The following is a 19508-nucleotide window of genomic DNA, read 5'->3' on the forward strand; positions in this document are numbered from 1 at the left end:
CACGAAAAGACACGGCCAGGAAACGGCCAAGACTATTTTCTCTTGATGTATACTCTATTATCAGACCATGACATTTAATGTCATTAATTGATCAACCTTTGTTTGTTAGGTCTATTGCAGACTCTGTACAAGTTGATGATGGCTTCGTCCACCTCAGAAACCAATAACAAGACGTTGAGAGCAAAACAAACAAACAGGCCCACAAGCCTCGGCTCGTGGTGCATGACGACGCCACAGGATCAGCAAGTAAGACACCCCCATTAAGAGTAACACACACTCATGATGAAGCGAAAGTCTGGGGAATGGCTTGAACCCCGCACCGTGGACCGCAGTCGGACAAGGTTTACCTCGGGACGTAAAGAGAGCCTAGTCCTATGTTGTATAACAAGGGCCCGGCTGTGAGTTGTCATTGTTTCTCAAGGTCTCGGTCGTCAATCTTGTCTCTTGTCTTTTACTGTTTTTGATCATCAACTGTCTAAGAGTCTACACAATGGATCTCAACAGAGTGCCTAGAAAGGTCTGGGAGCATCCCGATCCCAAGAGCACCGCCATGTGGGCGTTTATGCAAGAGGCGAATAGACTACATGGGCTCAATCTCAAGGTGTGTTGAGGTGAACGGTGATAGCTCCTCTGCTAACATTAACTTAGACCTTTGACGAACTGTATGAGTGGTCCTGTGCTAAACGCAGTGACTTTTATGCCCAGCTCTGGGAGTCTCAGAATTGGATCCATGAGGGTACTTACACTCATGTCGTCGATGAGTCTATCCCCATTACCAAGTTACCAGCTTGGTTTCCTGGTATCCGTCTCAACTTTGCAGAGAACCTGCTCTGGACACGTCCTCAAGGCGGTGCTCCAGGAGATCACTCGACTCTCCACAAGGAAGACGACACTATCGCCATCACCGAGGTGCGCGAGGGAAACTCGTCTATCAATAATGTCACCTGGGGGGAGTTGCGGCGTAGAGTTGCTACGACGGCGAGTGCTATGAGGCAGAGAGGCGTCAAGAAGGGAGACCGTATCGTTATGGTTGGTGCTCACTCTATCGAGACGGCGGTTATCTTTCTGGCTACGACGTGGCTTGGATGTGTTTTTAGTAGCAGTTCGACCGATATGGGTGTTGGAGGACTGCTACAGAGGACGGTGCAGATCGATCCCAAGGTCAGTGAGCACCTCAGCCCTGGGGCTGTATCGTCAACTAACATATTCGCAGTTTGTTTTCTTCGACGATGGGGCCTTGTATAACGGCAAAGTCATTGATCTGCGAGACAAGATCTCCGGCGTGGTTGAAGGAATGAAACAGTGCCCTTCATTTGAGAGCATCGTTGTTGTTCAACGCTTCGACGTCCCTAACGACACGTCAAAGATTCCCCAGACTGAACGTCTAGAGACGTTTCTATCTTCTGCGTCAACACCTCCCCCAATCGAAAGAGTCGGCTTCCAGGATCCCATGGTCATCTACTACTCTTCTGGAACTACAGGAACACCCAAGGCCATTGTCCACGGTGTGGGACCCCTTCTCATCTCTGTTGGCAAAGAGGCTGTCCTCCACCGAGAAGTCACCCCCGAAGATGTTGGATTGCAGTACACCACAACCGGCTGGATCATGTACCTCGCCAGCGTGGCAAGACTCGCCTTTGGAGGACGCACCGTATTCTACGACGGCTCACCATTCGTACCAGATCGATCGATCCTACTACGTGTGGTGAAGGAACAACGCGTCACGCATCTCGGAATCAGTCCCAGGTGGCTAGGCGAGCTCATGAAAGCTGGTATCGTACCTCAGAAAGAAACAGACTTGAGCAGCTTAAAATGGGTTGGAAGCACGGGCATGGTGTTGAAGGAACAAGTCTTTGAGTGGTTCTATGACGGGGCGTTTCCGAAGAGTGTCAAGCTGGCCAACTTTTCAGGGGGAACTGATATTGTGAGTTTCTCTGCATTTTTTTACTTGGATGACACCTAACATTTCTGCTCTTACAGGCAGCTTGCTTCGTCATAGAGAACCCTCTGACGCCCATCTACGCCGGCGGTTGTCCAGGACGATGCCTCGGTACTCCCATGGCCATCTACCCATCCTCCCCGGATCCCAGCAAGCCCATTACCGCCGTCGCAGACGGAGAACCCGGCGATCTAGTTGGTACCGGGGCCTTCCCCAATATCCCTCTCTTCCTTTGGAACGACACAAACCCGGCTCCCGGTGAGAAGTACACCTCAGCCTACTTCTCTCGCTTCCCGGGTGTTTGGTCACAGGGCGACTTTGCAGCTGTGCATCCTGTGACGGGGCATATTCACATTCTCGGCAGGTCTGATGGCGTATTGAATCCCAGTGGTATCAGGTTCGGTAGTGCAGATATCTATGCTGTTCTCGAGGGAGGCTTCGCGAAAGAGGTTGCCGAGAGTCTCTGCGTAGGACAGAGAAGACCAGAAGACCATGATGAGAGCGTGGTCTTGTTCTTGCTTATGAGAGAAGGCGTCAAGTTTGATGCCGACTTGGACAAGAAGATCCGAGAGAGGATCGCAAAGGAGTTGACAAAGAGGCATGTTCCAAAGTACATCTTTGAAGTGCCCGAGATTCCGGTGAGTATCTTAAATCTCTTTTCACGGGCCTATAACTAACAATGATAGGTCACGGTCAACGGCAAAAAGGTCGAGTTGCCCGTCAAGCAAATCATCTCGGGACATACCATCAAGCCAAGTGGGACATTGTTGAACCCTCAGAGTCTAGACTTTTTCTACCAGTTCCAGAAGATTGAAGAGGTTGTCAAGAAACAGGGAGGAGTGAGAGCCAAGTTGTAGTTCCTAGACATATAAACTAGATTGGAGTTGCATTAGGGGTATACTATAAATAAGAGACACGATCATTCTGGATCTCCCAACATAATCTCTCATAGCTCATCCTTATCCTTGGGAAACTTGCCTCCGTTCACTCCATATCTCCATCCCATATATCCAAGCATACCACCCACAGTTCCCAGGCCCAAGCCTCCAACAGCGCCTCTCCATCCCAAACCTTTAGCCGCCTGAGCGCCGAGCACAGCACCTACACCGGCGCCTACAACAGTCCAGTCATCCGTCTCCAGCTGTCCCTTATTCTCCAAAAGCCTCCAGCTACGATCCTGCCACTCAATCTCCTCACGGCCGTGCATACGGCCCAGCGTCATGAGCGCCCCGAGACCCAGGGCCACCACCGTGCCCGTCGATGCGGACCGGATGAGCCGCGGGGCGAAGGCGAGTGCTGTGGCCTTGGGTCGGAACGCGGGGATGAGCTGTCTTGTTGTTGTGATGCCAGCCGCGACGATGGTGCTTAGTGTGATGCTCCGCACGATTACGTGCGATGTGAGGATAGTGTGGGATAGAGGCTGATCCTCCGCGTAGGGAGCGTGGGGAAAGTAGCGCGACATGATGATCGGTGGATGTTTTGTTCAAGTGGTGAGATGCTATCCCAGGTGTTGAGAGTATGATGTTTGGTGTTTTATAACGTGATGTGATTGTCTGTGTATCTCTGATAAGATGTTGTTCAAAGCATCAATAGAAACAGGCCACTTCCTTCCTTATAACCTCATCCTCCAAACCGCGTCATATCCTCAAGCCACGCTCTCTCTTCTCTCACTCAGCCCTACCTTCCCCCAGTAATACAGCCCACCCCTCGGGCACCTTCCCAAGACCGAGCGATGGCTTCACGGGGTTTAATAAGCAGACCCCGATTGGTCCCGGAGGGTTTAACACGCCGGGCTACCCCGCCCGACGACCCGAGCTTCCACAGCAAGTGGGGTTCGGGACGCGAGTGCGAGGCAGGATTTGTGGGGCTTCCGTCCAAAACACCAAGGGTTGGCATCACCGAGTGCGTGGCTGATTAGTGATTTCCTCCGTGCTTGATCATCATGGTTGTTCCGCTCAATTGTCGGCTCTACTGTATTTATAATTATCCGTGCCTTCTTCATGTACCCTATTTTGACGTGAATGCTGCATCAATCCCATGAATGCCTTCCCCAACGCCTATCCTATCCCAATGACAAACCCAGCCCATGATCATTCTCTCGATGGCTTTGTTACTCGTCGTCACTCATGTCCATCATGCTGTCTCCCTTTGCAACCTCATCTTCTTCATCCTCCAACACTGTCATCCTCCTTGATCTCCTCACCCTCCCTTTGCCTTTGTCCATCATCCCCCTTCCGCCGCCTCTCCTCCCATTGACTTTAACCGACGCTTCCATCTTGCGTTGTCCGAGTGCGTGCTCAAATTCGGCCAGGTCCTCTGCTTCAGACTCGGCAGCTCCATCAAGAAGCGCCGTCTCTTCGAGTGCCTTGTTGAGCAGTTCCGTCGCGATACTGTCCTGAGGGCTTATCGCCAGCGCCTCATGCAGCACCACCACCGCCTCCTCTGGCTTGTTCTGTTCCATCAGGATGAGACCCTTGGCACTAAAGATAGCCGCATCCTTTCCTCCCTGTCTCAACACCTCGTCAAACTCGATCAGCGCTCGGTTAAAATGTCGTAATCGTCGGAATGCGTGTCCCAAGTTCGTCCGCGCTGCTAACCACGCCGAGGGCTCGCTGTCTATATCCTCAGCGATCTTAAGTGCTGCGGAGAAGTACTGCGCCGCCTCCTTGGGTTTGTCCTGGTGGTATTTGACAACACCCATCTCGTTCAGTAGTAGTGGATCTGTCTTGCACAGTCCGTACGCCGTCTTGAGAAACTCCTCAGCCAGTGTCATATTGTTGAGAGCGTGATTCTGCATCCCCAAAAACACCTGAGGTAGATGAGTGCCCATGAACAATCTCGCCGCCGTAGAGTAGGCCGATATTGCCTGGTCGTGCTCGCCTTCTGCCGCAAACGTATGCGCGAAGCCGATCCACGCAGGCCCAAAATGAGCATCCATCATGCTGGCTTTGCTAAAATACCGTCGTGCCTCGGGGATCTTGTCGATGGAAAAGTAGTAAATGCCGACTGCGAGCCACGAGCATGGCTCCTCGGGGTGGTTGTCGGCCAGGTTGTGCGAGATGAGAAACAGCAGGTTCTTCTCACGGAGCTCAAACAGACAGGCGAGATGCACCGGATACACGCTAAAGTTGTACTTGTCCTCCTGTAGAATCGAATTCGTGATGGTCAACGCATCGCGGTAGCGGCATTGCGTGTAGAGGAGGTCTGCCCGTGCAAGCTGAAGGTCAGGGTTCGATGCCAGGTGATAATGCGTTGAGAGGGAGTCGTAGGCCGTCTCAAACGCTGCAGGGTTCCGGTACTTGGACAGTCGTGTAGTATAGAGCATCTTTGTAAAATCAGCAGCCTCCTGTGACGATGACACATCCCCGGACACATGGATCGAGTCAAAGTCGAGGCTCTCGAGGAACTGCCACTCCTCGTCGGGTGACAACAGCGAGTTGCCCATGAGCTGCTGAAACGCCTCGAAGCACTGCACATCTATACGGACAGCATCCTTGTAGCACTCCTTGGCGCGGTCAAATGCATTCTGCTTGGCATAGCAGATGCCACGCAGAAAGCACATGGCGGCCTCATACCGCCGGTTCGCAGCCTCCTCGTCCGCGGCGTCGTCGCGGCGTTGCCCTTGACGAGGCTGCGTCTTGCGCTTGTTGCTAGCGCCGTTGGAGATGAGGTGCGTCGGGTTGCGGTCACCAAGGACGGCGAGGGCTTCGTCGAAACGGGACTGCTTGATGAGGCAGTGGCCGGCGAGGTATCGACATGATGGGTTTCGGGAGATGAGGTCCTGGCTGGAGAGGAATGCCTGGGCGCGTGTGTAGTTGCCTGTCGCAAAGTGAACTTGTGCGAGCCAAAAGGCGTCATTGTCGTCGTCTATAAGATACGAGACTTGTCAGTACCCTTCATCAACAAGAGTCGGAGTCGACAGACTGGTCAATGCAAGCAGCTTGTCACCGATAAAGATGGCCGACTCATATTGCGCCTTGTTGAGGGCATCCTGCCGCCACTCCCTCAGAAACTTTTCCATCCCTGGTTTAGTTCCTCGATATCATTGAGCAGTCGATAGATGCGCCGGTCTTTGTGGCCAAACGTCGTGGGTTGCGGTTCGTTTGATCGTCGTTTGTTTTGGGAATGTCGTCAACACAGACATCCCACCAAAAGTCAACAACCACACCGTCGACACGCGCCAGCTAAGCGCGTTAAGGGTCCCCAGGCGGAACCCACTAAGCCACAGCGGGCTTGTCTTGACCGTAGCGGGGTAGCTTCCAGTGGCAACAGCGACAGCCCCTCGCTGCGAACCAGAAAAAAAAAAGATCAAGTGGCGGCGGGGGACGTATCAGAGGCCGTCAATTTGGCACTCGCCGATACAGGAGCCCTCGACTTTTACATCCATCTACTACGTACTTACCGTCAACATCTCCCTCATTCACCTCCAATTGACTTTCAAGATGGCCTCCCCTCAGCCTACCCGCTGGGCCGCTCTCGCCCGCGACACCAACGAGACCAAGATCCAGCTCGCCCTCAACCTAGACGGCGGCAGCTTTCCTCCGGACACCGACTCCCGTCTTCTCGACGATGGTGACAGCCATGCTTCCCAGGCCAGCAAGTCGCAAAAGATTGCCATCAACACTGGAATTGGCTTCCTCGACCACATGCTCCATGCCCTGGCCAAGCACTCTGGCTGGAGTCTGGCCATAAACTGCAAGGGCGACCTTCACAGTACGTTGATACACCATCTCCGCCACCAGCCAGATGACTGATTGACTTTGTCCCTGTAGTTGATGACCACCACACCGCCGAGGATGTCTGCATTGCCCTCGGTTACGCCTTTGCCCAGGCCCTCGGTACTCCTACCGGTCTTGCCCGCTTCGGCTATGCCTACGCTCCTCTCGACGAGGCCCTCTCCCGCGCCGTCGTCGACCTCTCCAACCGCCCCTACAGCGTCGTCGACCTTGGCCTGAAGCGCGAGTTCCTCGGCCAGCTCAGCACCGAGATGGTCCCCCACTGCATGCAGAGTTTCGCCCAGGGTGCCCGTATCACGTTGCACGTCCACTGCCTCCACGGTGACAACGATCACCACCGTGCCGAGAGTGCCTTCAAGGCTCTGGCTCTTGCTGTCAAGGCTGCTATCACCAGGATACCGGGCAAGGAGGGCGAGGTGCCCAGCACCAAGGGTACCTTGAGTGCTTAAAAAGATGGGAATGGTTTAGGAGTTTGGGGCAATCAGTTTGGTTAGATTTAGACAATGGGGTGTTATAGGATCCAAGAAATGTCAAATTGGAATATGCACGATGGCTTCAACAGCTCAGAGGCCCATGGATGACATCTCACGCATAGCAAAAAAGGTGAATCAGATGGCAGTAACACGTGGCACATCATCGTCTATTCATTTCGAATTCTTCCAACTTTTAACTCATCGCCATCAACTAAGTTCGGTAGTCACCGTTGATAGTCACATAGTCGTGGCTGAAATCACAGGTCCAGTGCACAGCCGACTTGTCACCGGTGCCCAGTCGGACAAGGATCTCAAGGTCCTCCATCGCCAGGATCTCGCTCGCCCGCTCCTCGTTGACCTGCTCAGGCTCACCATCCACCAGGAGCTTCAGCTCGGTTGAGCCGTCAGTGGGGACGAAAGAGACGTTGGTGCGCTCAGGGACAATCTCGGGAACATCGTTAATAGGCTGCCCAGGAGGAGATATCAAGGCATAACCAGCGGCGCACAGAATGCGACCCCAGTTGGCATCCTTTCCATACAGAGCCGTCTTCACGAGGGGAGAGGTGGCAATGGAACGAGCAACCTGGCGGGCCGCCTCCTCAGATGCACTGTCGACAACACGAATGGTGACAAACTTGGTAGCACCCTCACCATCCCGAACAATGTACTTGGCCAGGTCGGCCGAGAACTCGGTCAGAAGACCCTGGAAAACCTCAAAGTCAGGGGACTGCTCAGAAGCAATCTCCTTGCCACCGGCAGCACCGTTGGCCAAAAGAGCAACCGTGTCATTGGTAGAGCTGTCACCGTCAATAGTGATAGCGTTAAATGAGCGGTCCACAGCGTGTCGAAGCACATTAGGCATGACAGCAGGTGCAATGGGGGCATCGGTAGCCAGGACAGTGAGGAGGGTGGCCATGTTAGGGGCAATCATGCCGGCACCCTTGGTCAGACCAGCGATGCGGTACTCGACACCCGGTGAGGATGGCAGCTCGAAAGTTCGGGACATGAGCTTGGGGAAAGTGTCGGTGGTGCAGATAGCCTTTGCGCAGTTCAGCCAGTGGCTGTGGGAGTCACCAGCCTTGTGATACGCCATGGGGATGTGGTCAACAATCTTTTGAATAGGCAGCCTAGGACAGAGTCAGCCCATCGGTACCTCATTGGACTCAATTGAGAAAACAAACCTCTGGCCAATGACTCCGGTGCTCATGACGAGAGTAGAGTCCTCATCACCAACCCTCTGGTCGGTGGTGCGGGCCATATTGGTAGCATCTTCAAGACCTCCGGTGCCGGTAACGGCGTTGGCGTTGCCCGAGTTAATGACGACGCTGCGAAGGCCAGCATTCTTCTTCTGCTGAAGAAGCTTGCGGCTAAAAGTCACAGGTGCGGCCTGGAACTTGTTCTTTGTGAAGACACCAGCAGCAGCGCAGGGACGGTCCGAGGAGATGATGGCGAGGTCGGGCTTGGAGGTGTTGCCGGGCTTGACGCCGACAAAGACACCGGAGGCGATGAAGCCCTTGGGGTACGTGCCCGTGGTGGGAATGTACTTGATCTTGGAGGCAGGAATGGGAGCCGCCCCAAGAGTGGTCGTCGCCGACGAGTATGCACGAGTGAACCTCTTCATGGCGCCTGATGCTCAGTCTCGTCCCTGGTGTTGCTGGTTGAGAGCCGAGGTTTTTGGCTGGGGTCTGTAAGGTTCACGAGCTGCGATAGCGGTATCGCAGCGATCGACTCCCTGTGGCTAGGCGTGACTCAAGCCAGTAGAAAGAGCGACCAGGCTCACTAGGTTCATGGTGGAAAAAGCAAAGGTGAAGCATTTTGCGACTCTGCAAACTTTTCCATCATGGAAATGTTAGAATTTCATGCAAGGGAGAATTATTTCTGATGCTCAAGAGAGCTGTGTCTGACGTGCTGTAAAAGGTAGCCCGTTCATGTTGGTTATCCGAGGGAAGGTGGCTCAGTGAGTGGCTCACTTCACTGTCGTGTGCCTGCCTGCAGTTAAAGTTGCTCTGTGGTGCCCGTGCCTGGCCCGTGACTTTCCCATGCCGTTCTGCCTGCTTCTGCCTGTTACGGCTGGAATTTGCCTGGCTGCCTGTGTGGGTTTGGCAGTGGGTTTGGTGGGTATCGAATTTCCGAGCAATGGTGATTTCGACTTCCCAGCCAGTTTTCAAGGGCATTGCAGTTAGAAAGAATGGTCTGGAGCAACTGTATCTAATAGACATATTCGCAAGAATGTTGTGCCTTAACTCAATGAACGATCCTAAGTACCTACATCACAAAACAAGAGAACATCTGTATACCTTCAGCCGTGCTCCGTTGAGTTTTGCTGCTCGTGAAAAGGCAATCTGTGTTGAGGAGGCTGGGAGTGGGGATGTGGGGCTCCGCTGGTGCCTGGCCGCGGCTGACCCCAGCCCCCCAATCAATTCACTCGTGTTCCTGCCTTGGTGCCTTAGGTAATCTGCCCAAGTGGCCCGTGCGGAGGTGGTCCAGATTCTCTATATAACGCGGCCTTCCCTCCCGCCATTTCAGTCTTCTTTTTTTCCTTTCTTCTCCATCCAAGTGCAAGGGCGTTTTCCTTCTCCGTGAAGCGATAAGCTGAGAGAGGAATTTTGCTAGTTGAAAACTATACACTGACCGCTCCTCATTGGGTTCGCCTGGTGAGGGAATTTTTGGAGCTCTTCTTTCCCTGTGGGAGATTTTTCTTTCATTGCGTGTTGTCCTTGATGGATGGCCGTGAAGAAGGAAGTTGGCGGGAAGCGATGAAGAGTCGTGTCGTGGCAGGCAGCATACTGTCAGAATGAATTGTGCATGTTGAGATGTCTCAGTGTCTGGTCGACGAGATGTGATGTCCCGAAATAACTTGGATTACTGTTTGATAGGCTCGAAGGTAAATGCCCTCCAGACCCAGCCCCATCCCACGGCTCCGCGGGCCTCATCTACCTCTAGGCGCCCTCCATCTCACGGACAATATGACGTCTTGCCTTGATAGCCTCGTCCTTCCTCGTCTGTCTATCCATGCCAGTGCGAGCGCTTCTTCGCTCCAAGTTCAATGCCATTGTTCTGCCTTCGCCTGCCTATCACGAAGCTATGCGACAGGGTCCAACGGCGAGATGCAGCAAACAATGGCTTGTGACGTGACAAGAAGACTCATCTGAACTGTAAATACAACAATCTCTGATTCAAAGTCCATCTTGTAAAGAAATCCATCTCTCGTCGTCTCCCATTCAAAGTGACATGGGGCTTTGGCTCCTGGTGAGGCTCTGCCACCCACGTCTCTGCTAGCGCGGGGCATTTCTCCATTCAATCCTGACCGGGGACCATTATTTTCGAGTGACTCAAAGCGTCAACTCTCACGACTCCCGCAGAAAATCACACCCAACGACGCCGCGAGGTCGCTTTTCACAGCCAAAATTTTTTAGAATCCTTAACTACAGTCTTAAGAGATCATACACCTCTGTTATCGGGACCTGCTACTGCCATCGTCGACGCGCACGGCGCTGAATCTCTACCGCACCGAGTTGCCCCGCCTCGAGCAACCACATTCCCTCGACATCACAACCCACTAGTCGCAACTTCTCCAGCAACCCCCATGGCCACTGAAGCTGGCGGGCCGGCCCCCGCGCCGCAGGTGACGGACAAGAAGGACAAGAAGGAGCAGGCCAAGGGCCAAGGCAAGGACCAGCAGCCAGCCGCCCCCGGCGAGAAGAAGCTCACCAACGCCGAGCTCAAGAAGAAGGCCAAGGAGGAAAAGGCCGCCAGGAGAGCCCAGGCCAAGGCATCGCAGGCTCCTCAAGGCCCCCCTCAGGGCGGGCATTCTCAGGCGGGCTCCTCTGAGGGCAAGGGTAGCAAAGGAAAGCCCAAGCAGGATGGGCAGCATGGCGGCAGTGGTGCTAAGCTCCCTCTGCGACCGGCCACGACAGCGGCGGTGGTCAAGGACACAAAGCCCACGATACCAGACTGCTTCAGCCATCTGTCTATGGCGCGACGGATAGACATGACGCACGCTGACAAGGACGTCAACCCTGCGGTGCTGGTTCTCGGAGAGCACATGAGTGCCTTTGCCATCAGTGATAGCATCACTCGACTCGAGGCGACTCTACTAGCCTTCCAGAAGGTATGCCACACTGCCTCTGCACTTCTGATCAGATTCTAACCATCCCCAGGTCATCGAGTCTTACACAACCCCCCACGGCTCAACCTTTTCGCGCCACTTCACCTCGCACGTCCTCAACCCCCAGATCGAATACCTCACAGCATGCCGCCCCATGTGCTTCTCCATGGGCAACGCCATCCGATGGCTCAAGCTCCAGATCAGCAAGGTCGACATTGACCTGCCCGACCTGGACGCCAAGAAGCTCCTCTGCGAGTCCATCGACAACTTCATCCGCGAGCGCATCGCCCTCGCCGACTATGTCATCGTCAAGACCGCCGCCGATATGATCGCCGACGGAGACGTCATTCTCACCTACGCTCACCACAACCTCGTTGAGCGCACCCTGCTCCGGGCTCGCCTTACTGGAAAGAAGGACTTCCGCGTCATTCTCGTTGACGACCCATACGAGCGTGTCGGTATTCACCTCGCAAAGAGACTCGCAGCCGCTGGCATCCAGGTCGCCTACTCCTCCGACCTCGGCGCCCTGCGCACTCACCTCTCTGAGGCCACTCAGGTCCTCCTGGCTGCCGAGGCCATCTTCAGCAACGGTGCCATGTATGCCCGCGCAGGTTCTTGCGACATTGCAACCGCCGCAACAGACCTGGGCGTCCGCGTCGTCGCCCTATGCGAGACCATTAACTTCACCGAGCGTGTCTCGATCGACTCACTCACCTACAACGAGATCGACCCTGAGCGGTGCACCGACGTGGGCTTCCGCCTGCTGTTCGACACCACCCGGGACAAGTACATCTCGGTGGTGGTGACGGAGCTGGGCAATTCATCGGCGACTTCTGTGCCGGCCATTCTAAGAAAACTAGAGGAGCTGTAGGACTTTTCCAAATCGAGTAAAACAAAATGGGATTGAAGCCTGGTATTAGATGAAGCGGCGTCTTTGCTTTGTTTGAAGTGGCAGTCAATGATTACCTAGAGAAAACCGCAAGAGTGCGACTCATGTGCATGACAAGCCGTAAATCAGCATTCATATCAAAAGCCGGTGATTGTAACCCGATGAGGAATTTGAGTGCATTCAGGGCTCAATTCCATCATATCATGACCTCACGCAGAGTCCCATCTTGTGCTTGAATCCCAACGTCCCATTTCGACGCTTCTATTTCCCAGTATCGCAAATATACAGATAATCCTCTCATCGTCCGTCTTCTCTAGACAAAACACTTTGTCCATATCTTTGCCTTTCTTTCCCTTTTTCGGTTTCCCAAATCAAGCCTCCGCCTGCTCCGCGTCCCGCTGGGCCTTGCGCGCCCGCTTCTCGAGGAGGATGGCCTTGCGCTCGCTCAGGGTCTCGGTCTGCCGGTCATCGACGCCCTGGAGCCAGTATCCGAAGCTGGCGCCGCCGAGGGCGTACACGGGGTAGGCCCAGAGGGAGGACTTGTTGAAGAAGGGTCGCATCTCGATGCCGACCTGCCAGAAGCGCACGGCGAGGCCTTGTAATCGGGTTAGCTTGTACATCCTTCTGCATTTCCCTCCTCCGAATTCTAGGTGTAGCGAGGAAAGCATTGGCTCCTCGGTCCGATCGGTCGAGGTGGGCATATTGACGCAGGTTCAGGACGTACCGAAGGTGCTCCAGAAGGCGATGCGGTGCACCATGGTGGGCAATTGACCGTCGGGTAGTCGAACTTGGGATGTGGAACGGGTTTCTCGGGGTCTCGTCCGGCTACGAGGGGTCGTGGGCGTGTGGTCGTGGCGGTTTGCGGCTCTGCCGAGATAGAGGGTGAGGTCGTGATCTTGAAGATGCGTCGGCTCAAGCTCAATTGCAGCCGAGTTGATTGGTCACGGCTAGGGTCACGTGAGGTTGAAGTCCCGCTCAGGCTTGCCTACCCTGCACTCTTGGACGTTTTTGAGACCTGCTTCCTTGGTGGAATTTAATAATATTTTAAATGGGTGATTTGCTGTCCAATGATTCTGTTCATGTAATGTAGGATGTACATAACGTCTAAATTTGTGGTGAGGTTGTAAATGGATCACCTCCTACCTTCTGCTAGCCTGAAGTCTGCAGCCTATCCCACCCCCTCAACTCAAGCATACATGGTGAGACCAGGTCCAGATATACATAGTTCAAAAATGGTGCGAAGAGAAATATATAATTAGAGTGAAGATTAGTCCGTCTCTTTCTCTACAAGAATCTAGACTCTATATGTAGTCATAATCATCACAATGATGAAATCTGCAATCGACGCCAACACGCTATAGCTCAAAACGCCCAATGCAAACTCCCTACTATGCAATCAAACCACTCAGTCTAGCAAACTCCTCTCTGCTCCTGGGTAGGGTGGCGGTGCTGCAGAGGGTGTCGAGTTCTCTAAATACCGTCGAGACGGCTCTACTCCAGCGTTGGTCGTCCACTGCGCCGTCTTGGCAATCATCTTGGGGATATACTGCTGAATAAAGGATTCACTGGTACTGTTAGCACTTGTCCTCGGATCAGGAATGATTCAACTTACGTGTAGTAGCTGTGTTCTGCGTTGTGAACCGTCACAAGATTGTGCGCCAGCTCGTGAGCCAAAACCACCCACCACCACGTCGCAACCTCGGCCTTGGCCTGTCCAGTCTTGGTCTCGATCTGCGCGGCGTGCAGCTGTAGGAAGAATCTAAAGTTGCAAAAGATGCTGCCTCCCGAGTTGAAGGCGATCGTGCCACCCTTCTCGTCGTAGAATATATGCAGAACCTTAGGCGATAGCGAGTAGACGTTGCCGACCTCGGTCAGGAGGCTGGAGAAGATGTTGACGTTCTGGATGTGCTTCGCCAGGAACTCGCTGGGTTCTTTGAGATCCCTGGACATAAAGACCTTCATGCCGCTGGCGGTCTCGGCTATGAACGTGATGTTCTGCGCAGGCGTCTTGTCGCAGTACGTCGCCTGCTCCTTGACTTGGTTGACCTGAGGCTCCGAGAAGACACTATTAGATCCGTACGCTCGGGTGGACTTGACGGCATTGAGCAGATTCTGTTGCACAACAGCAGGGCTTGTCACTCTCCCCTCGTCCTGGGGCCGCTTGCCTGTATCAGCCGCGCCGCTGCCAGAAGACTCGCCTTCCTTGGGCTTGTCCAAGAACTTGTCCAACTGCTGATGTGAGCCCTCTTCATTCTGCTCAGTAGTATCGAAGCCCAGTCGACGAGTCAGGTTGGAGAATAGTCCTCTACCCTTTCTCGCTTGCTGGTTCTGAGAAGGCTTCGTGTCCTCTGGCTGATCCCAGGAACCTGGCATCGTTGGGCCAAGGGGCTCCGGCACCCTCGTAGCCTCGCGCGCAGCCGCAGCCGCTGTCGCCTCTGCTCCCTTAGAGCTCCACTGTTGTTCTCTCTCCTGGATTTGGCGTTGCTCCTCTTCAAGTGCCTTTCGCCTTTCTTCCTCGGCAATTCTCGCCTCGGCAGCCTTGGCTCGTAGGATTCGGTCGACATTGTATCCACGAGCTCTCAGACCATAGAGATCCAGAGTAAGGAACGGCTCAAAGAAGAGGTATGCTTGCTGATTCGGTCGGTTCAGGAGCATCTGACAGATAGCCTGTCCAACCTGATACATATCTGGCTTCGCCTCGTCAGCCACATACAGAACCCAGCCATTACTGGTTCTGTTGCTCGCAGCTGAGCGCTTTTCCGTGTGAGTTTGAGTGTGGCCCTTGAGGGTCCTTCTCAGTGCAACTGAGCGAACAATCTCTACGGTGAGATTCTTATCTAGCCACTTTGCGTCATGTTTGATGATGTCGCGTCGGTAGTTTGCGTACTCAAAGAGGAAGATCTTGGATCTCTCAATGACATGCTTACGGAGGCTCATAGCCGTCTTTTGCCTGTCGCTGTGTGGGCCAATTTTAATATCCTCCTGAACGATGCTACTCAGCTTTTGAGCTCCAAGAGAAAGATAGAAGACTTCGAGGGCGTCCTCTTCCGGTGCACAGATGAGCCTGTCCTTGAAGAGTCGATAGCTGATAATATCGTCGAGAATCACAATCTGGCTAGCAGAAGCAAGCTGGTACTGCCTGATGGGCTCATCTTCATCCTCCAAATCGTCCGACTTGCCCTTGGGGGCTGCCAGCTCCTTATACGCAAGAAGGAAAGGAGCTGCCCGCATCTTTCTCCAAAGCTCTCTATCGCGCTGAAGCATCGGTGATGCATCTGCTAGAGACTTGAGAAGATCAAGGTACTTCTCTGAGCTCTGGAGAACACCGAGGAGGCGAGCTGGTTCTGTGCACGCCATATGTGCAACCTCCAGCTTGGTAGGCTCACTCTTGGCACCGCACTGGAACAAGAACGCATTCGCCTCGGGGCTAAAATTGACAAAGTCAAAGATGTCGCCGTACGTGGACGAGGTCCCTAGATAGACGCGGGAGGGACTGACGTGGGCGATCTTGGAGACTGATTTCTCATTTGACCGCGAGGTCCGAGCGATCGGAACAATAGGAGCATTTCGCAACTTGGCTATGTTGTTTTCACCCAGCTCCGTGATTCGAGATGCAAAGTAGCTGAAGAGAACAACAGCCTTCTTGTGATCCTCAGGAGGCGAGGCCAACAGGCGATTCGTGCACTCTACCATGGGCGGATCCCTGGCCACACCGAATTTCTATCAAAGTTAGTTGATGTTTCGTTCATGTTCTAATCGTAGACTTACGATGGCGTGGTCGTGCAGGTCTTTCCTTAGAACGTTGAACCCAAGTATTGACGCTCGCGGGTTGTAAAAGCACTGTGAAGGCGGGACAAGACGGGTGCTGCCTTCTAGAGGCATGATCGCCTTCGTGCTGTCGCCAAGGTGGAAAGATGCGTATCCATTGATTTGATGATTGGCAAGGAAGTAGGTCATAGCAGAAACTCGCAACGCCTCATCCTTGCCCGCCATCATCTCAACAAGTTCGGGGACTGAAGGATGAGGTCGCAGTCCAAGAGAGTTGAGGAACCTGGCCTCCTGGCTGCTTGGACGATAGCTCCCAGGAGGACCAGGCCACTGTAGGATAGGTAACTGCAAAGCACGTAGCGAGTCCTTGGGCTCAAAGAGTTCCGACACTTTGTATCGTGTCTCTGACCCCTTGGTAGGCTCCATACCCTTTGGCCCAGCCTCAGCTGGGCAAAAGCGCGTTTGTCGCAGCTTAATCAAGTCCTGAGCTGGGATATCATCCCGAACTGAAGCCAAATACTTGATGAGCTCAACATGACTCCATTTCTGCTCTCCTGTCTCGTTCGAAGCGTTGAGCAGTCTCGTGAAAATGGTCTCGAGATCGACAGTCTTTCGGACACCAATCACCACCAAGAATTTCTCCTTGATTTTCTCACAGCCCTGGATGATGGGGAGGTCATCGAAAAGCTTGACAGAGGGGAAGAAGGACTCTGTGGGCTTCCTCATGCCTTGTTTGGTGGGCACCACCGTGTTGGCTTGAAGCAGTGAGACAATAGTAGTCCTTGCAGTCGCAGTTGAGTTCTCAAAGTTCTTGGCAAGCACAGTCAAGACCTGAACAGCGAACTTGGGCGATTTCGTTAGACTCTCGTCTTCAGACCTGGCAGCACCAGTCTCTAGAAGGAATCTCAGCCAAGGTAGAATCTCTAACGGTTCCCATCCGAGAGCTTGCAACTCTGAAGAACTAGAGTTGGCTGTGAGTGCGTGAGGGATGGTGGTCGGTGGAATGGGCAAACTTGTGGGAATCCTGTTGGCAATGAGATGGTTTTTGATGCTTCCCAGGGCGATGATCTCGCCCTGCTCGCCATCATCACTCATTGTACCCACGGCGACTTCCAGGAGGGCATCTCGGCTACCAGGATCGAGTTCACCACTGAAGCTCTTCTTTCCAGCCCAGCTGATGAAGTTTATCAGTTGGACTTTGTTCATGGCTTTGGTCTCCAACTCCTTCTTCACGTCGGTAACAGTGATGTGCGAAATGAGACCAAAGTCGATGAGTTTCTTGACAAAAGGAACATCCACCATCTCCTTAGGGATCACTGGAATGCTGTCGACGAATTTGCTCATTTCTTCCGAGGCAATGCGAACATCTGCGGTCTGCAGAACACCCCGACTTGAGTAGGTCTCGATCGAAGCCTTTCTAAAGCAGATCCAGAACGCCTCCTCGATGATTTGGCCGACCTGTCCGCTGGGTGTTGAGTCACCGAATGTGAATGTCTTGAGAACATGGAGCGCCTCGGGCATGAATTTGGCAATGACAGCTGGAGAGAACTTGGTCTCCTTGTCCATGGCCTGCTTGATTCGACTGCGAAGATCACTCATCTCGTTGGCAAATGCCAGTCGGGTGATGATTCCTGCAGCTCGAAGGATCTCGACGTTCCACGTCCTCACCCATCGAGCGTTTAAATCGATAGCCTCTCTCTCTACAGTTGGAATAACCGACGGAGCTGAAATGTGCAGTCCGGCTCCGGTGGTTTGCATGGTGGGAAAGCCGATAAAGATACGTCCACCTGGCTTTTTGCTTGGAAGTACAGATGCAAAGACATCTGTAGCTTTTCCAAGTGCCCCAGAAGACGCAGCATCTTGAGAAGCTTGAGCTTCATCATAAGACGAAGTCAGAATGCCAATCTTTGTAGTTTTTGGCGGGGGCTTCTTTGTAGCTCGCTCTAGTTCCGATGCAAAGGAAGCCTGGACATTTGTCCGGATGTTTGCAGATGTCGCCCGGAGGAAGATGGTCGACGTCGAAAGCTTGGTCACATCTTCAGAGATTGTTGCTTGTGCTGCATTCTCCTCATTCTGCGCCTTGGACCTAAGCCCGGCTTGTGACGCAGTTGACGTGAGTCTTGCAAAGAAGGATCTCAACGAGGGCGCTTCTGCGGCGCCGTAGGAATCTGTAGATTTCGTAGTGGTCGCCGCAGCCTGTGGTTTCCAGCCGATAGCAGCCATGTATGACGCATCAATCTGCGTGCTGGTTCTATCCACGCTTACAACCTTCATAAGACCATCTTTTGTCCTTGCTTCGAGGTCTCGGGGTAGGGGCAGTTCCACGCTTGGGGATGACTTCTTCTTGAGGGCCATGATCTGGTAGTCATCGATCCAGAACTCGATCTGCTCCAGTGCTACAAAGGTCAAACTCGTCGCCAGAAACTGACTGACGGAGAGTAGATTCGGTAGAGGTGTCGTGGTATTTCGATAGTCCAGGACAAAGGTAGTATGATGGGTTGATTGATCTGCTGGTAGCTGAGACTTTTTCGTGAATAGAGCATTCCCCTTCCAGTAGAATGCCATAGCCTCGCTGCCGGAGCTGACGAATGGCTCCTCGCAGTCCGCAAAGACACTGTAGAAACCGACACCGAAAGCACCAATCTTTGTCTCGTCTGGATTTCCTTCGGCGATTCGCTTTAGTCTTCCCCAGTCGGTCTTGGTAAAAGGTTGGCCATCATTCTGCACAACGAGTCGACGGAGGGTATGGTTTGATAGGACGTGCTTCAGGAGGTCGGATCGGTTCGAGGTGCTGGGTAGAGGTACTGATGTCGAAGGAAGCGTCTCCCACTTGACGCTCACGGTCTTTGCTTGGGCATCGGCGGCGTTCTGGATCAGTTCTCGCAATGTCGTCCATTCTCCAGAGTATCTCGCAAGAACCTTGTCGATCAGGGCTCGGGTATCGACAGTAACGGCTTCTTCGTCCTCTCCATCCCGCATAGCGGCGGCCCGCAGTCTTGAGTAGTCCATCGCTGGGACAGCTTTCGTTTCTTGGTTGTGTATGGATCAAATTCGCATTCTCGACTCTGGTCTATAGAGAAAGATTTCGGCCGGAAGATACCGATTAGCCAGGCAGACAGAAAGTAGCACAACGCCCGCCTAGAGAGGTGGTTAGCCTCAACGTCTTTGTTGCAGTTCGGAAGCGTGGGCACAAGGCAGATAAGAGCTACGTATGTAAGTAAGACGTATCGTAAAGGTGATAAAGATGACTAGAAGGCTCTTTGTGATATGGAAGAAGAGGATGGAAGTATGGAATGTTAAAGAAGAGCCCCGGACTGTGGCGAAACGGCGTCGTCGTTGATGATGAGGAGCCCGGATGACCTCTTGGTGCCCGTGGTTGAGACACCTCAAATCCCAAGGCTGCCACAAGGAGGTCCCTGGAGTGACGTTGTCCACTGTCTTGGGATGAAAAACAGCCAATCACGACAGCCACCGCCACTATTGTCATGGGAGATTTAGTGGCACTGGGGCAGCCTCGCCGCTAAAGTTCACTGTCATCATTGGACGCTGGGACCTGCCAGTCCAGTGGGTGTTCGGGGCGGGCTTCTCAAGTACC

At 53.5% G+C, this 19508-nt stretch overlaps 7 protein-coding genes and 1 pseudogene across 8 annotated transcripts, besides 1 other annotated feature; 3 read left to right on the forward strand and 5 right to left on the reverse strand.

Annotated features, from left to right (window-relative positions):
- Positions 1–490: 490 nt before the first annotated feature.
- NCS54_01153600 (Hypothetical protein) lies at positions 491–2796 on the forward strand (the record flags this gene model as incomplete). The annotated part of the gene is made up of 5 exons (XM_053156810.1): positions 491–601; positions 649–1161; positions 1214–1924; positions 1981–2577; positions 2626–2796. The coding sequence occupies 5 exons, from the start codon at positions 491–493 to the stop codon at positions 2794–2796; spliced, it is 2103 nt and encodes a 700-aa protein (XP_053012785.1).
- An 89-nt stretch (positions 2797–2885) lies between these two features.
- Positions 2886–3401, reverse strand: NCS54_01153700 (Hypothetical protein; the record flags this gene model as incomplete). The annotated part of the gene is made up of 1 exon (XM_053156811.1): positions 2886–3401. The coding sequence occupies one exon, from the start codon at positions 3399–3401 to the stop codon at positions 2886–2888; it is 516 nt and encodes a 171-aa protein (XP_053012786.1).
- A 648-nt stretch (positions 3402–4049) lies between these two features.
- Positions 4050–5972, reverse strand: NCS54_01153800 (annotated as a pseudogene). Its single transcript has 2 exons — positions 5864–5972; positions 4050–5806 (listed from the first exon to the last, which is right to left on the reverse strand).
- Positions 4050–5972: a sequence feature.
- Positions 5973–6330: 358 nt separating this feature from the next.
- Positions 6331–7124, forward strand: NCS54_01153900 (Imidazoleglycerol-phosphate dehydratase; the record flags this gene model as incomplete). The annotated part of the gene is made up of 2 exons (XM_053156812.1): positions 6331–6652; positions 6712–7124. The coding sequence occupies exons 1-2, from the start codon at positions 6382–6384 to the stop codon at positions 7122–7124; spliced, it is 684 nt and encodes a 227-aa protein (XP_053012787.1). The 5' UTR covers positions 6331–6381.
- A 235-nt stretch (positions 7125–7359) lies between these two features.
- NCS54_01154000 (Arginine biosynthesis bifunctional protein ArgJ, mitochondrial) lies at positions 7360–8769 on the reverse strand (the record flags this gene model as incomplete). The annotated part of the gene is made up of 2 exons (XM_053156813.1): positions 7360–8275; positions 8330–8769. The coding sequence occupies 2 exons, from the start codon at positions 8767–8769 to the stop codon at positions 7360–7362; spliced, it is 1356 nt and encodes a 451-aa protein (XP_053012788.1).
- A 1965-nt stretch (positions 8770–10734) lies between these two features.
- On the forward strand, positions 10735–12127 carry NCS54_01154100 (Hypothetical protein; the record flags this gene model as incomplete). Its single annotated transcript, XM_053156814.1, has 2 exons — positions 10735–11259; positions 11309–12127. 2 exons carry the CDS (start codon positions 10735–10737, stop codon positions 12125–12127), a joined length of 1344 nt encoding a protein of 447 aa, XP_053012789.1.
- Positions 12128–12516: 389 nt separating this feature from the next.
- On the reverse strand, positions 12517–13032 carry NCS54_01154200 (Hypothetical protein; the record flags this gene model as incomplete). The annotated part of the gene is made up of 2 exons (XM_053156815.1): positions 12870–13032; positions 12517–12740 (listed from the first exon to the last, which is right to left on the reverse strand). Exons 1-2 carry the CDS (start codon positions 12901–12903, stop codon positions 12517–12519), a joined length of 258 nt encoding a protein of 85 aa, XP_053012790.1. The 5' UTR covers positions 12904–13032.
- A 518-nt stretch (positions 13033–13550) lies between these two features.
- Positions 13551–18922, reverse strand: NCS54_01154300 (Hypothetical protein; the record flags this gene model as incomplete). Its single annotated transcript, XM_053156816.1, has 3 exons — positions 13551–13710; positions 13758–15865; positions 15914–18922. 3 exons carry the CDS (start codon positions 18920–18922, stop codon positions 13551–13553), a joined length of 5277 nt encoding a protein of 1758 aa, XP_053012791.1.
- Between the last annotated feature and the right edge of the window lie 586 nt (positions 18923–19508).

This window comes from Fusarium falciforme, chromosome 9 (genome assembly GCF_026873545.1).
Source record: "Fusarium falciforme chromosome 9, complete sequence".
In the NCBI taxonomy this organism is placed as follows: domain Eukaryota; kingdom Fungi; phylum Ascomycota; class Sordariomycetes; order Hypocreales; family Nectriaceae; genus Fusarium; species Fusarium falciforme.